Consider the following 17107-nt stretch of genomic DNA (forward strand, 5'->3'; position numbering starts at 1 on the left):
CTCCCACACCCTCCCCACCTCCCCTCCCCTCCCCTCCAGCCCCCTCCCCTCCATTCTCTCCACCATCTGGAAACTGGTGGGAAAAGGATTCAGTCTGTGCTGTTGTGTTGGACAGGATGGACATATATCTTTATGTGATATTCAGTGCGGTATATTGCTTATTAAAGCAAGTTCAGATGCAATTGAATGAGCACTAGACAGTAGCTTCAGCCAGCATGTTCACCTTGAGGTATGGAGGCCAGCTGATCTAGTTCACAGCACCACTACCAGAAGCCGCACAGAGTGGCCGCGCAGCTTGGGGTGCCATGTTACGATTCGGGGAGCCACTCCCACCGGAGGTTCGAGTCCTCCCTTGGTCATGGGTGTGTGTGTTGTCCTTAGCGTAAGTTAACTTAAGTTAGATTAAGTAGTTACAAGATAGCGGCCAGTGAAAATGGTGGGAAATTCGCTCGGTCTGTATTTAGCTGCTGGAATGGGATGATCCTACAACGATATCCTAATGTAGCGTGCACAAGGCATTGTCTAACGAATTTGTTTATGAATGTTGTTTATTTATTTCTGAAATCGCAATACACCTCGAAACTAATGGTGGAGTTTTAAACAATTTAGGCGATGATAAACAATTGTGGAGCTTTTTTTAACTATGATAGGGGAAGGAGCCACGTAATTACACTGTACCAGATCACGCTAAACGTATCTGAAAAATTTTCTTGTGCATCCTCCTTGGAGCAAAGTCGTAGCTGCTGTAAGACGCCATACTCCAGTCTCACAGCACTGGCCACCATCAACCGTAGAGTACCATGTGCAAAGCACTTCCTGTCACACTAGAAGTAGCCACAGCCCTCCCCCTAATCCCTGGTACACTTTCGTACTTTCTGACATGAGAAACTCCTGGTCGTTGAACATGAACTTCCTCAGGAATTATTAAATTTGGTGTTTAAGCAATGTGCAGAATATTGTCATATTCATCTCTTGAGGATGTCACAGAACTAAATGTACCACTGAACAAGGAGAGAGAGAGAGAGAAAGAGAGATAGGTTAGCAAATGATGCGAGAATGTTTAAGCAGTTTACGCTGTAGTTACACGTCTTATGCCGAGGAACGTGGAACAGCACCACCACTGTCTCTAAAAAAATCGTGGCATGTTTGTGAAACCTCTCGGTCTTCCGCCCTGAGACACTTCGCTGTCTTTTATGGGAAATACAACATGCTTCCCTTGTCTTTGAGGACGAGCTGCTTCAGCAGTTATTAAATCTAATTGCATAGTTTTCTAAATACACTTTCAGAATGATCGCAAACAATAATTTGTTTTAATTTTGCGATGTATATCGCCACATGCGAACACACTGACAAGATCGCGACTCACTGGTCTGTGTAAGTGACTTCCATCACTGAGTGGACCAATACATGCTTATTTAATGGGATCACCACATATGTTCAATGTCAACACGCAGGCGATATTTGTTTTCAACATATTATAAGGGAGAGATGCGGTTTGGGGGACAGACATGTATGCATCATGAGGGATGCAGATCTCTTTCGGACTGTGGTACCTGTATGTAGTTTGGAAATGCACCACACTACAGTAGCAAAATCTTCTTCCTTCTCCCAGTCCCCGTATGATGTGGGGTCTTCATAATTTTTTCGATAATAAACACACCTGTAGCTGCTTGCATTGTCTTTTCTACTATTTTGCATTGCAGGAGAAAGCTTCGTTTGGCGCTAACCTTACACATTGGCAGGGTTTGCGGAACTACGACAGCATGTTCCCATTTCCACCGACTGGTCAAGATATGGTCCTGTTGTATTAACACAGCTCACCCTCTTTCTCCACAGAAGCTGGTAGATATAGTGCTCTCTCGCTTATGCTCAGTTCTGGCTTAAATTGGGATGATCGCGTGGACAAAGCTGCAGGAAGGGCAGGACAGCGATTCAGAAACAGTTACAAGATGCAGGGGGACTGTCTAAAACGATGCTGCAGTTTTGCTGTAGGGATCCTTAGCTGATAGTACTGACAGAATTGAAGCTGATAGCACTGACAGAATTGAAGCTGATATCACTGACAGAATTGAAGCTGTGAGGAGGGGTCGTGAGTCGTGCTTGGGTAGCTCAGACGGTAGAACACTTGCCCGCGGAAGGCAAAGGTCCATAGTTCGAGTCTCTGTCCGGCACACAGTTTTAATCTGCTAGGAAGTTTCATATCAATACACATTCCGCCGCAGAGTGATAATCTCATTCTCTAGCAGATATCGTCGAAAAAGATGACTCGTTTCGAGATATGAGAGTGCCACGAATATGATTCAGAAGTGGCCATAATCATACTCGTTGCACTCTCATACCTCGAAGCGAATCACCTTTTTAGAACCTATCTGCTAAGGACCCCATACAGAAAAACTCGAACGTCGTTGTAGACAGCCCCCTGCACCTTGTAACTTGAAGCTGTAAGGGGAATGAAATATTTCACATGGAAAGTTATCTCCAGTCGTAAGAATGGTACACAGTTTGATATTTCCACAGCCACAGTCGCCAGGAGGGGTATATCTGGTAGTTCACTCATTGTCGCATGTTCTCAAATTGAGGCTGTAATCGTAATATTTAATTGTAATTACCTTTATAAATTTGTGGCTGATTTCCTAGGATGATTGTGCCTGGAATGCGGGAACGCAGGGTGGAGATATCCTGTGGACGGGAGAACCTGACATTTCCGGTTTACGGCGGGATTCATCATTGAGCCATCCGAACTGGGGAGGCTAGGGTACAGGAACGCAGCTGATCAAACAGTCTCGCCCTCTAGGCGGGTTAATAGCGAATTAACACTGAGTATCTATTGGGCAGCCTTCCTGATCGCGTGTGGTGCGAGTATTCTCCTTGAGAATTCGAGAGGATTCAACGAGGGCAAGTGTTTACGTCGGACAATTATTCCTTCCCAAATAAATTGACCGGTTGAGTGCTTGTATGGCCATTCTACATATTTCCTGTCTTTAGTTGTTTGAGGGAGAACATCGATTGTGTTGTGTGCATCGAGATGATGAAAAACAGGTGGAAGAGACGTTTTCTGACTCTCCAGACATGTTAATTGACTTTCTAAAGTGCAAGGATGATCTGGAATCTGTTACATCATTGACACTGGTATTCGTAAAAAAAAAAAAATACGAGTGGACCTACAAGTTATCTCTATTTTCTAGTTTTCAAGCAAAGATCTTCACAGACAGGATAAGTTCATAGTTAGTTCAAAACATGGCTCTGAGCACTATGGGGCTTAACATCTGAGGTTATCACTGCCCTAGAACTTAGAACTACTTAAACCTAACTAACCTAAGGACATAACACATCCATGCCCGAAGCAGGATTCGAACCTGCGATCGTAGCGGTCGCACGGTTCCAGACTGTAGCGCCTAGAACCGCTCGGCCACACCGGTGGGCAGTTAATCAGTGATTTGCAGCACGTCCCACATAAAGGTCTGGATAACGTTTCTAGAGATACAATTGCCACTCTTCACCTCTGGAATTACGCTGTGCAACCGATTGGTAGCATAGTGCTATGCGGCTGACACCGAGTACTACCACGTAAATGGTATGATATTCTTGCAAACCGTGTGAAAAGACGTAAGTTCTTGTAATCCCAGAGTCTGTAAATGACGGCAACTCGTTACAGAAATCACGACAGCCAGATACGAAAAAATATTGTTAGTGGATGTCTTTATGCTGGGAGAAACAGCCCCAACTTTTGTACAGTAGTTTGGAGAGTGGCCTCTGTCCACAGAGGGCGCTCTGATCGCGCATTAGACCAGCATGAATGGGCGGCTGGTTGCCTCGTGACCACTGACTGCGGTGGATGGCCGACCGACTTTGCAGGAAGTATCTAGTGCTGCGACAATATACGGTGCATGTACTTATGATTTTTGGGACCTGTTTGTCTTCGCGGTGTATGTGGTGGTCGATAGCTATGTTCAGGATGCGGAAGTGACGATTTTGTATGGTGCAGGATACGAACTGTGTTTTACTACATCGATACGGTATCGTGGTAAAATTGTTTCCGATGATACAGAATAGTTGTAGATCGATTTCACGCCGAAAAATTCATGTTTTCCTCAACAGTAGCAGACCAGTGTAATTGATGAAGTGTCTTTGGCGACAGTTTCCGTATTTCATGATCTATAGACCACTTTTGTAAGGTTTAACTGTCAGTGCAATATGACTGCTGTATGTTTATCGATCGGTACAAAATAGTTTTCCTCTGACGTTTTAGTAATTTGACTGTCTGCAGAGACTGGTGGCCAATCCTCCCACACTGCCAGGAGCAGTTTGGCGCGTAAATTCAGGGAGAACCAATCAGAATTCTCCATTCACAGGAAGTGCCATTACGTCAGAGTGTCAAAAGATATTGTTTGTAAGGGGCATAGGAGCCTCTACAGACTTGTTCGAAAAAAGCAGGTGCAAGATATCTACAGAACGTTCCGTGACGTCTGAGAGTCTCTGACCTCCTCTTTGTGAGATGTTCAGAGACAAGTCGAAGCAGACCAGCCTCCTCTGGTTTGGACAGGTGGGATTCTGTCCTACACCGCTATTGTGGCTTTAGAGCATCTCCAGACCAACAGTTGTAGAACATCGAATATTCCAGCCATTTTTCTCGTCTGTAGGGCAGGGTTTCAAATTCTGCTTTTTTTTCACGATTTGTTGTGGGATTCGGAATATATCAAGAACTTTTAGGTGTGTAAGTGTCTGTTTTTCCCGTACAGTAGTGTGCTTCGAGAAGTGAGGAGAATGAAAAAAATGAGAGCCTTAACATCACTGACACCAACAGCAAATATAAATTAAGCCCAGCCAGCGTTTCAGAAAATTGTTGAACACCACAGCAGCTGTAGGACTCAGAAATTTTTCTCTTTGTGACAGTGCCTTCAAACAAGCAACTAAAACTCGAAAAGTAATGAGCGACCTGTTTAAAGTTACAGCGGTATTTATTTCGCGTTCCAAGGAACGTCGTCTGGTGTGTAAAATTGGATATTGCAACTGATATCGGTTTCGTGAACTATTTCACACAAAAGCGAGTGAAGTGTCTCAGGGAGGAAGGTTGGGTAATGACTGATAGGCGTCACAAGTTTCTTTATAATCTGTGTTCGAATGTGGCGGTAAACATCGCAAAACTGAAGCAAACTGCTGTGCAGCGATATTTTTTGAAAGGGTGTTTGGAGACATATTCAACTGGATGTAACGACTCCTGAAACGGCTAGTGCTCTAAGACAAGAGAAGAACGTGGTATTTCCTACAAAAGAGCCCGAAGTGCTTCAGGGAGGAAGACAGAGGTTTCACAAGTGTGCCACGATCGTTTTAGTGTCAGTGGTGGTGGTATTCCTCGGAAACGTGTAGTTACATCGAAAATTCTTCAAATATTCTGGCATCATCAGCAAAGCGCTCTCTCTCTCTCTCTCTCTCTCTCTCTCTCTCTCTCTCTCTCTCTCTCTCTCTCCCCCCCCCCCCCTGTGCTGTGGTACATTTATCTCCTGTGAAATCTTCAAGATATGTATGTGGCAATATTCAGCACATTGCCTGCCGGTCGGGGTTGCCGAGCGGTTCTAGGCGCTTCAGTCTGGAACGGCGCGACCGCTACATTCGCAGGTTCGTATCCTGCTTCGGGCATGGATGTGTGTGATGTCCTTAGGTTAGTTAGGTAGTTAGGTTTACGTAGTTCTAAGTTCTAGGGGACTGATGAGCAGTTCATGTTCATTGAAAATTGGTATGCATGTGACACAAAGAACAAAGTGCACCAGGGATGAGGAGGAAGGTTCCACGTATTTCAAGTGCGACAGGACGTACATAGCGCATGGCACCCTATGGTTGCTGGTGGCTGATGATGTGAGCCCAGCGTGTGGCTTCCTCCAGCGGCCACAACTCTGCTGCAAGGAGCACGCACAAGAAAGTTTTTCAGATTTTTAGCACGATCTGGAACAGTGTAATTACATGGCTCCTTTCGCTATTGGATTAAAAAGAGTTACACAGTTGTTTAGCATTCTCTAAATCGTTTAAAACACCAGCATCAGTTTCAAGGAGAATTGCGATTCCAGAAATAAATAAACAATATTCTTAAACAAACTAGTTATACAATGCTTTGTGCACGCTATATTAGCCTATCGTCGTGAGGTCCTCCCAGTCCAACAGCTAGACATAGTCTTTAGCGAATTTCCCGTCGTTTTTTCCCGAGGTTGCCATCATGTATTACGTCATACGTGAGGGGGGGGGGGGTCGATGGGTCAACAGCGACCTCTGGTGGTGGTGTTATTTGTCGAGCCTCTTAAAAAGTAAATTTTATAAGTTAAGCATTAAAATATGTCTCGTGATTCAGACACAGTATCAGCTCTTCTTTACACGTTTAAAAAACTTGGTTGTTACAGCGCCCAGTAACTAACATATAAATATAACATTTGTTTCCAATTTCTGTAAATCATTTCATAATTTGCATCAGAATTGGTAACACAAATTTATTTTATTTTTCCATGTGTCCACACATTTAATTACGACGTATAGAAATTTGTCTGGAGCCTTTACATGAAAAACATTGTCACAAAAGTCGAGGCACCAGGTATCAAAGTGTATCACTGAAAAATAAGCTGCTAGGCTTCAAGTAACACAAGCTGCAGCCACATGAGTGTGGCCGCCATCTATGATCGACGTCAGTGTGCAGTTGCCACCTACAGGGGACAGGTTGTAGCACTAGCAGTGGTAGGTATGTAAAGCGTGTCTGAGTGAAGCGGAGAAAAGTGCTGTCATTGGCGTATGCGGAAGCGGAATGATTTATGAGGCATCCGAAAGGACATGATCATTGCCTTTCGGGCCTAGGATGGAAGAATTTTCCTTATTGCTAAGCTTGTAAACAGTTCGCGTCTCCTCACACGGCTAGAGTACATCGAGTGTGGCAAAATGGCGCTATCCAAAACTGGCTTGAGGCAACTCTGGTGCACCATGGGCCATGCATGATAAGGCTGAACGATGGCTTCGGAGATGTCTGCGGCTGAATAGATAGGCCACTGTTGAACAACTGACCGCCCCGACAAATCAAGGAGCTAGCAACAGTGTCTCCTCGATGACTGTTCAGCGAACGTTGTTGCGTGTGGGCCTCTGCAGCAGGCGCCTGATTCGTGCACACATGCTGACTGCTGTTTATCGGCGATGAAGGCTGGAATTTGCATGGCAGTACCACAAAAGGACGTCCAACGAGTGGCATTGAATCACGTTTTATGCTCCATGAAACACATGGCCGTTTTCGCGAACAGCGTGAAACGTCTGAAAGCAATCACATTGCAATTGTCGTTGCGAGGGTCCGTGCAACAGTCGTTGCAAGGGTTCAAGCCGGAAGAGTGAGCGTTATGGTCTGGAGAATGTTTTGTGTATTCCCTGAGTGATATTGTCATTCAGGAATGCAAATGGATCGACACAAGTATACACCTACTCTTGCCGACCATGTTGAACCCTATATACAGATCGTTTTTCCTAGGCACTATGTCACCTACCAGCAGAACAATGCAAAGTGTCACAGCGTATGCGTGGTTCTAAGAACACCAGCATGTTCTTACCGTACTCCACTGGCCACCAGATCCCCCGGCTTTAAACCCAACCGAAAGTCTGTGGCACCATCTCAGTCTTGCTATTCACTCCAATGATCCTCAGCTGCGAAACCTAGCAGAGCTCGCCACGACACTGGAGTCGCCATAGCTGCACGCCTCTGTCGGTACTTTCCAGAACACTCTTCCTGCACGTCTCGCAGCAGTCCGGGCTGCAGAAGTTGATCATTCAGGCAATTGTCAGGTGGTCGCATTAGTGTTATTGGACCGTGCACAAGAAACTAGCAGTTTCCCGTGGCTGCACTCGCGTATCAATTATTTTATTATGATGTGTAATGGTGCGCAGGTAAACTATTGTATGTGCAATAACATCTGCAACCGTCACGTGTTGCCTGTTTGGGTTAGCGTATTTGGTGATGTACGCCCCCTCCCCATCCGTAATGCCTCAATGTACGACACATCGACACGAGAACCGTCGCTGCAGAAAGGTGAATTTTGGTGGGCCTGGGCAGGAACGCACGTCTATGAATCGTGCTATTGATGTAGCTGTACATTATACATCTGTTCATTACACGACAGATGTAATAGTTTTTCACACTGTTTACATTAACTGATTTGGGAAAGTATGTTCTATTGTCTACTTTACCCTCTACCGGATTCTCTTTTCACTTCCTTCCACGTGGTTCAAACTATCTCCAAACCAAATCTCACCTAAATCGGTTCAGTGGTGAAAACAGTAAAAATGAAATGTGCGTTTGGCATTGTTGGCCGGGTGGCCCAATCCCGGGAAGTTCGGCCGTAGAGTTCAAGTCTTATTCCAGTCGACGCCACACTGGGCGACTTGCATTCCAGTGATGAGGATGAAATGAAGTTGAGGACAATAGAACACCCAGTCCACGAGTGAAGAAAATCTCCAACTCGGCCGAGAATCAAACTCAGGCCGGCTCCATGGGAGGCAAGCACGTCACCACTCAGCTAAGCAGGCGGACAACAGACAGTGTACTTTCGTCCTTATAATATTAGTGAAGACTTATTGTTTGGTAGAACACTGAGGTTGCAAAGGCTGTTAACTCACACACTATAATTTTCCATTCATGCTCGTGGTTAATGTCAAACTGTCCATAATTTTTCCTTTCCAATAATGGCAGAGAGATTGAGGTCGCTCACAGTTGCACATGTGAGTGATCACTGATATTCCTCGCAATTGTACTAGCTCTGCTTCAGGTGGTTGTACGTTTTTCACCAGCATATGTGTGTAACTGAGTATATCGAGTGCAAACTATCACGTCAAATGTTTATACGCCTTAAGATTTTAATTTCTTCCGATAATGACGTAAGAGAAGTGACGATAAAATAGTACATCATAAAATCTTTGTGATAGGCTTTTCGTATAAAGTAGTTATCGAAAAATGTAATGGTGGTGTTTGATTTATAAGGGAAGTCTGTGACTTGATGAAGTCCTGCTCCTGTGGCCTTCTGTTTTGACAGTATCTGAGGCGTCATGTGGCTCCAAAACTGTATTTTTCTGGTGACGTTGTAAACCCATAATTCTAATGGAATTAAGAGATGGCATAAACACGAAGAGTTTTTCGTATTATACTACCGTGTTCTTCCTTCATTCAGGATCCAATGCGAGGGGCTGTGAGGAGCATATTTTAATCTTCAATCACAGTAGTACAATATTTTGTCAAAAATGAGGCTTTACGGACAAATGAGACATCTTAAAGAAATTCAGGTTAAGCTTAGAAAAGAATAATTGTTTGGAAACACCAAGGTCGATCATTTTATTTTGTGCAATGTTCAATGCGCGTTGTATAAAAGTCGTGGGTAGCATTCCACCGGTCGTTACTAGACGAGTATCCTTTGGTAAACATTGTGCACATCATTGTACATAAAGTCCTAAAACTATAATATGTGTTGTTCACTGTTTAAAAAAACTCAGTAAAAACTGTATAACTGCAGATTATAATAACAGGTAATTATCGCAATAGCCTTATTGAGCTAGGCACAGCAAGTTTTTAGTGTTCAAAGTTCAAAGGTACAACGTAGTTTGATTCTGTGGCGAAAATTCAATGAATTGGTGGATTACATTGGATATGCCATGGCAGGTAGGTTTAATACAATACCTAGAGAGCCAATCTAAATTAAGACATCTTCAATAAATAAAATACTGGCTTTTGTGATTGGTTACACAGTCTGTCATCAATCATTGTTTGTAACTGTCACAATAAACCTATCCGTTGGGGCTGTATACGGCCGGTACTTCATATCTGTGCTCTTCTCTGAAGGGTATGTCGTAGCCGGGCGTAGATGTCAGACCTCCGCGTCTTCCAGAGGTACCTGTACAAAAAAAGACAAAGCAAAGTATGATGAAGTACAGAATACGTCAGAGACGAATCTTGTCAGATAAAAACCTTATTCTTGACTTGATGAATACAAAAACGAGGCTGTGTTCTTGACTGCTGGGATTTGAATAGGAAAAACACAAAAATTTTGGTCCATTAATAGCGCAATAAGTATTTGTGCAGCAGAGTACAAGTGTTGATTCTAAGACTCCGTGTGTTGGCATTATTTTATTAGTCTTTAGAAACTACAGTATTTAGCTGTTCCTTGTCTGGTAGAGAAATTAAATTAAAAATTTTTCCACCTGTGTTTTACGCTTATTTGTTATTCAGCTTTTAACACCAATACTACATCACCAAATGTATCCTGTAGAAAGCCCAAATAATATGGTCAACGAAACTTCGTACTGAAATAGAAAATCTGCTGGATAAGTTGTTGGTTTGGAATTCTATTTAAAATTTATACAACGTACCAATCTTGTACTCAAAATGGTAAGTGTATAATAATCGTAAATGTACTCAGTACAGCTTCATACAGATGCTTCGTATTTCGTCATAAATGGGGGAAGAATAGTATATTATTAACCACAAACTTGTATGTTCTTGGCATAATCTATACAGGATTATGTGTACATTAGTTCGTTAGTATTTACCTTGGTATTACTTAACTCGTAATAATAGTACTGCTACTTCATGTACAGTTCCGAATTCAATTCTTCTAGTTTTCATTTTTATGTGAGTAACTAGTTGCAAATTAAGTACCTTGACGTGGTAATTCTTATTTCGTTCCGTCTATCATGTTGCATCATGTTTACGTATGTGGCTATTTATCTTTATATACACTAAATAACATTTATATACTAGTTAAAGATAAATATTAACGAAGAAGAGGTATTGTGATAAATGCTTCACATGGTTTCCCACGATTCTTGCAACGACTTACTGAAGATGCATTCCACACACAGGAGTCACATATAAGGGACACACTGAACGTGTAATTCTATTTTATCAATGTACTAAGAATATACTGGCCATATAATTTGAAACAATGGTTTGTTGTAAAACTGAGATATATAACGAGTTCATCTTTCTGTTGACTAGTTCAATTTATGTGACGCACAAGATGTTTATGAACGTAAAATGCATTATTTCCTGTGTATGTGACTGCTTATGGGAGCGGTATACAGCTGCACTGAATACGTTTTTTTTTACTTTTATACAATGTCCATATTGACTACAAAACAAGTAGTTTATGTAAATTTGACAGGGATGGAGCCTTATGAAAACAACAATTTGTCGTAAGGATTTACGTTTCAGGAGGTTTCGCATGCCATGTTGCGTATGCTGAGAACAGGGTACTTTAGAAAACAGGTGTTATATGACTTGGAACTAACTGTGTAACACATGGTTCACAGAAGCCTAAAATTTATAACAATAAAGAATTAGTTCACGTCCCCACGTAGTAGCACAACAGCACGAAGCTACATCAATGAATTTAGTCAAATCAGGTAGTTACAAATATGATATAAGGTAACTGACCTACATTGCTCTCTGCCAAATTGTTTCAGCGTAATTACCTGATAAGTAACAGTTTCCAAATTAATTGGTTTATCTCCGATAATAATTTAAAATCTGTAGAAATGAGTGACTGATTTCTGTGGTCAGTTCCTTCCATCATCAATATGTGTTAACATGAGCAGTTTAATGCATGGGGAGAGCCCAGTCTCGTTAGTTGAATTGAGTATGGTGATGTCATTTGCTGTGATCTAGCTGTACAACAGGTTTTAGATTTATGGGAGGAACATACACTCCTGGAAATGGAAAAAAGAACACATTGACACCGGTGTGTCAGACCCACCATACTTGCTCCGGACACTGCGAGAGGGCTGTACAAGCAATGATCACACGCACGGCACAGCGGACACACCAGGAACCGCGGTGTTGGCCGTCGAATGGCGCTAGCTGCGCAGCATTTGTGCACCGCCGCCGTCAGTGTCAGCCAGTTTGCCGTGGCATACGGAGCTCCATCGCAGTCTTTAACACTGGTAGCATGCCGCGACAGCGTGGACGTGAACCGTATGTGCAGTTGACGGACTTTGAGCGAGGGCGTATAGTGGGCATGCGGGAGGCCGGGTGGACGTACCGCCGAATTGCTCAACACGTGGGGCGTGAGGTCTCCACAGTACATCGATGTTGTCGCCAGTAGTCGGCGGAAGGTGCACGTGCCCGTCGACCTGGGGCCGGACCGCAGCGACGCACGGATGCACGCCAAGACCGTAGGATCCTACGCAGTGCCGTAGGGGACCGCACCGCCACTTCCCAGCAAATTAGGGACACTGTTGCTCCTGGGGTATCGGCGAGGACCATTCGCAACCGTCTCCATGAAGCTGGGCTACGGTCCCGCACACCGTTAGGCCGTCTTCCACTCACGCCCCAACATCGTGCAGCCCGCCTCCAGTGGTGTCGCGACAGGCGTGAATGGAGGGACGAATGGAGACGTGTTGTCTTCAGCGATGAGAGTCGCTTCTGCCTTGGTGCCAATGATGGTCGTATGCGTGTTTGGCGCCGTGCAGGTGAGCGCCACAATCAGGACTGCATACGACCGAGGCACACAGGGCCAACACCCGGCATCATGGTGTGGGGAGCGATCTCCTACACTGGCCGTACACCACTGGTGATCGTCGAGGGGACACTGAATAGTGCACGGTACATCCAAACCGTCATCGAACCCATCGTTCTACCATTCCTAGACCGGCAAGGGAACTTGCTGTTCCAACAGGACAATGCACGTCCGCATGTATCCCGTGTCACCCAACGTGCTCTAGAAGGTGTAAGTCAACTACCCTGGCCAGCAAGATCTCCGGATCTGTCCCCCATTGAGCATGTTTGGGACTGGATGAAGCGTCGTCTCACGCGGTCTGCACGTCCAGCACGAACGCTGGTCCAACTGAGGCGCCAGGTGGAAATGGCATGGCAAGCCGTTCCACAGGACTACATCCAGCATCTCTACGATCGTCTCCATGGGAGAATAGCAGCCTGCATTGCTGCGAAAGGTGGATATACACTGTACTAGTGCCGACATTGTGCATGCTCTGTTGCCTGTGTCTATGTGCCTGTGGTTCTGTCAGTGTGATCATGTGATGTAATTGACCCCAGGAATGTGTCAATAAAGTTTCCCCTTCCTGGGACAATGAATTCACGGTGTTCTTATTTCAATTTCCAGGAGTGTATGTATCCCTGGACTGACAGTCCTGTGGCACTCTGGAGACATCACTGAGTACTCCAGACGAGCTACACTACCTGATGGTAAGTATCTGGTCACCTCTTCGTCATGCCGAATAGACCATCACCTGCCACGTGAGATCAACCCGCCATCTCAAAAGGAGGAGGGAGTACTGCGTTGGCAGTGAAGGGGGAGTAAGGGTTCAATGGGTCGGTCGTGAGGGCTCACTGACTTCGAATGTGGCCTAGCCATTGGGTGTCACCTGAACAACACATCCATCAGAGACAGTCCTACCCTTCTAAAGCTGCCTAAGTCGGCTGTTGGTGAGGTAACTATGAAGTAGAAACGCTAAACGAACTCTAGCCGTACATCTTATACCCACGGTCAGCAGCCGTCGAGCAACGCTAACGACCGGTCTAAAAATTCACATATAATCAGGGGTAGGAATCACTCGTGAGTTTCAGAGTGCCACCAACTTGTACAATGACTGTGCATAGGGAATTAAAAAGAATTATGCCCAATTGTGGAACAGCTCCTCATAAGCCACAAATTTCTGCCAGTGCTAATCGACACTTGAGATGATGTAAAGGGTGACGCCACTGGACAGCCGATGATGGGATGCGAGTTATTTGGAGGGATGAATAGCAGTATACCATGTGGTACTCCGATGGGTTTGACGAATGCCTGGAGAATGTTGTTTGCCATCCTTTGCAGTGCTAACCGAAATATTTGAGAGGAGGTGGTTTTACGTACTGGAATGTGCCCCCTTATTGTGCTTAAAAAACGCTATATGCGACAGGATACAGACAGCTTGTACAGCGTTGAGAAATAGTCGGAAACGATGAGTGACTGTATTAGCATAACAATGCAGCCTGACATAAAACAGCACTGTGAAGCAAAGGTTTGTGAACAGGAACATTCCTGAGATGGACTACCGGCCCAGAATCCGACCTGAACCCAACGGAAGACCTATGGGGTGGGTTACAGAACCCTGCGTCCAACGTCACTACCCTCTCCGGTTTCCCCTCTTGAGGAAAATGGGTTGCCATTACTCCATAGACCTTCACACACACAAAACAAGGTGACCCCATCAAAGCTGAAGAAGGCCCGAGCACCCCATATTAATGTCTCCTAATTTGTGTCCTGATACTTCTGATCAAACACTACAAATCGACAAAATACTGCCACAAAATCCAGAAAGATATAAACGAGTGGTTACTGTATTTACTCTGCTTTTCTTCACTGCTCGAAATCCGTGCATGGCTCTCTTGTTGATTATATGGCTCTGCTGACGAAATCTGTCCACAGAATTAGTTATTATGTTGTTGTTGTTGTGGTCTTCAGTCCTGAGACTGGTTTGATGCAGCTCTCCATGCTACTCTATCCTGTGCAAGCTTCTTCATCTCCCAGTACCTACTGCAACCTACATCCTTCTGAATCTGCTTAGTGTATTGATCACTTGGTCTCCCTCTACGATTTTTACCCTCCACGCTGCCCTCCAATGCTAAATTTGTGATCCCTTGATGCCTCAAAACATGTCCTACCAACCGATCCCTTCTTCTAGTCAAGTTGTGCCACAAACTTCTCTTCTCCCCAATCCTATTCAATACCTCCTCATTAGTTAAGTGATCTACCCACCTTATCTTCAGCATTCTTCTGTAGCACCACATTTCGAAAGCTTCTATTCTCTTCTTGTCCAAACTAGTTATCGTCCATGTCTCACTTCCATACATGGCTACACTCCATACAAATACTTTCAGAAACGACTTCCTGACACCTAAATCTATACTCGATGTTAACAAATTTCTCTTCTTGAGAAACGCTTTCCTTGCCATTGCCAATCTACATTTTATATCCTCTCTACTTCGTCCATCATCGGTTATTTTACTCCCTAAATAGCAAAACTCCTTTACTACTTTAAGTGTCTCATTTCCTAATCTAATTCCCTCAGCATCACCCGACTTAATTTGACTACATTCCATTATTATGTATGAAGCAACAAACATAAAATAGTGGCAAATTTAAGTCATGAGTATTCGTTGGCTGGAAGTCCACGAGGAATTGTTCAGCCGCTAAAGTGGAGTATGTTTCTCTTCTTGGGCACTGTGGCACCTTTCCTTCGCTACGTTGCGTTGTAAGTTGATCTGTTCAGTGTAGGTCGTTGTGGTGAGAGCAGGTAAGGTTTTAGTCTTGTTTTTATGTTGTTAATTACGGTGGGATGATGGTGAGAGAGCCAAACGTGGTACAGCATCCCCTCGAAAAGGACGAAAGGGGACCACAGAGCGAAACGCCCCTATCCCATAGGCCCTTACTCCATGATAATGCGGGGAGATTTAGGTTTTATCCCAGGAAACTGGTAAAAAGTACAGTAACTACGATACGGTACGCAAAAAGGAATTTCCTTTAAAACTGCAAGACGCCTGTTCAGCGTTCTGATAGTAGTGTTTAGCCTTTATACGCACTCCGTTTGTCGTTGCAGGCGGTCAGTCCGTCTCCGACGCATGTAGCGTAGGCCATGGCGTGTGCGATGTAGTTCTGTTCGAAGACGCCGGTGAGCAGGTGAGACCAGGGTCCCCGGCTCAGCACAGCCACGTCGTCCCCACCGTGCGTCTCAGATCCCAGTGGAACCATACCGCGAAATCTGTAGTTCTTTTCACCTGTAAAAAGAGGCCACGCTGAATTATAACTACTTGCTACACCATGAACTTTAAAATGACAAAAAGTAATATAAACGGTATAATAAGTCGTGGCTCTACATTACTGAGACGATTGTTTCGAGAAAAAAAAAAGAGAAGAGGTGGAAGCCGGCTCCGGGGAAGGTCAATTTAGATTTCGGATAAATGTAGGAGCATGCTAAGCAACAACGTCCCTACGACTTCTCTTAGAAGCAATGGAGCTATGTACACTTACAGGAAGCTTTTGACAATGTTGACTCGAATATATTATTTGGCATTCTAAAGGTAGCAGCGGGGAAAAATACAAGGAGCGAAAAGTTACATTCACCTTCTACGGAAACCAGAAGGCAGTAGTAAGAGTAGAGAGGCATGAAATGGAAGCAGTAGTTGAGATGGGAGTGACACAAGGTTGTAGCCTGATAAGAATTTGTAGAAGGAATTAAAGTTCAGGGAGAAGTTCAGATCTGCCGATAACTTTGTAATTCTGTCAGGGCAGAAAAGGATTTGAAGCAGCAGCAAACAAGAGGAATGGAATATAGTCGAATTAAATCACGTGATGCGGCGGTAATTAGATTAGGAAACGAGAATCAAAGTGGCACACGAGTTTTCTATATTGGCAACAAAATAACTGATGATGGACGAAGTAGAGAGGATAAAAAATGTAGACTGGCAATGACGAGAAAAACGTTTCGGCAGAAGATAGAGATTTAAGTGTTAAGAAATCTTTTCTGAAGATATTTGTCTGGAGTTAGCATTCTATGGAAGTGAAACGTGGAAGATAAACGCCTTAGACAAAAAGAGAGTAGAAGCTTTTGAAATGTGTGCTACAGAAGGCTCTGAAGTTTAGACTGATAGATCATGTAACTAGTGAAGAGGTACTGAGAAGAACGGTGGAGGAAACAACTTGACTAGAAGAAGGGATCGCCTCACAGGACACGTTCTGAGATACCAAGGGATCACCAGTTCAGTATTAGAGGGAGTTGGGGGAGTAGGCGGACGGGAGGGGAGTGGTGAGGAATCGTCGAGAGAGCCGAAGAAACAAATACAGAAGGAAGGCTCAAAAGAATGTAGGTTGTAGTAGTTATTTCTAGATGATGAGGCTTGCACAGCATAGAGTAGCATGGAGAGCTGCATCAAATAAGTCTTCGGATTGAAGACCACCACCACCACCACCACCACCACCACCACCACCACCACCAACAACAACAACAACAACAACAACAGCAGCAGCCGGCCTGTGTGGCCGAGCGGTTCTAGGCGCTTCAGTCTGGAGCCGCGCGACCGCTACGGTCGCAGGTTCGAATCGTGCCT

The 17107-nt window shown here is 44.4% G+C and overlaps 1 protein-coding gene across 1 annotated transcript in view; it reads right to left on the reverse strand.

Annotated features, from left to right (window-relative positions):
• Nucleotides 1-9312: 9312 nt before the first annotated feature.
• Nucleotides 9313-17107, reverse strand: part of LOC126251543 (membrane-bound alkaline phosphatase-like) — a 104567-nt gene continuing 96772 nt past the window's right edge. The window contains exons 9-10 of the mRNA XM_049952053.1: nt 15584-15778; nt 9313-9896 (exon numbers count right to left, since the gene is read on the reverse strand). Coding sequence (XP_049808010.1) covers nt 9790-9896; nt 15584-15778 — 302 coding nt within the window. The 3' untranslated portion in view covers nt 9313-9789. The remainder of the gene's footprint in view (nt 9897-15583; nt 15779-17107) is intronic.

Source organism: Schistocerca nitens, chromosome 4, assembly GCF_023898315.1.
Source record: "Schistocerca nitens isolate TAMUIC-IGC-003100 chromosome 4, iqSchNite1.1, whole genome shotgun sequence".
In the NCBI taxonomy this organism is placed as follows: domain Eukaryota; kingdom Metazoa; phylum Arthropoda; class Insecta; order Orthoptera; family Acrididae; genus Schistocerca; species Schistocerca nitens.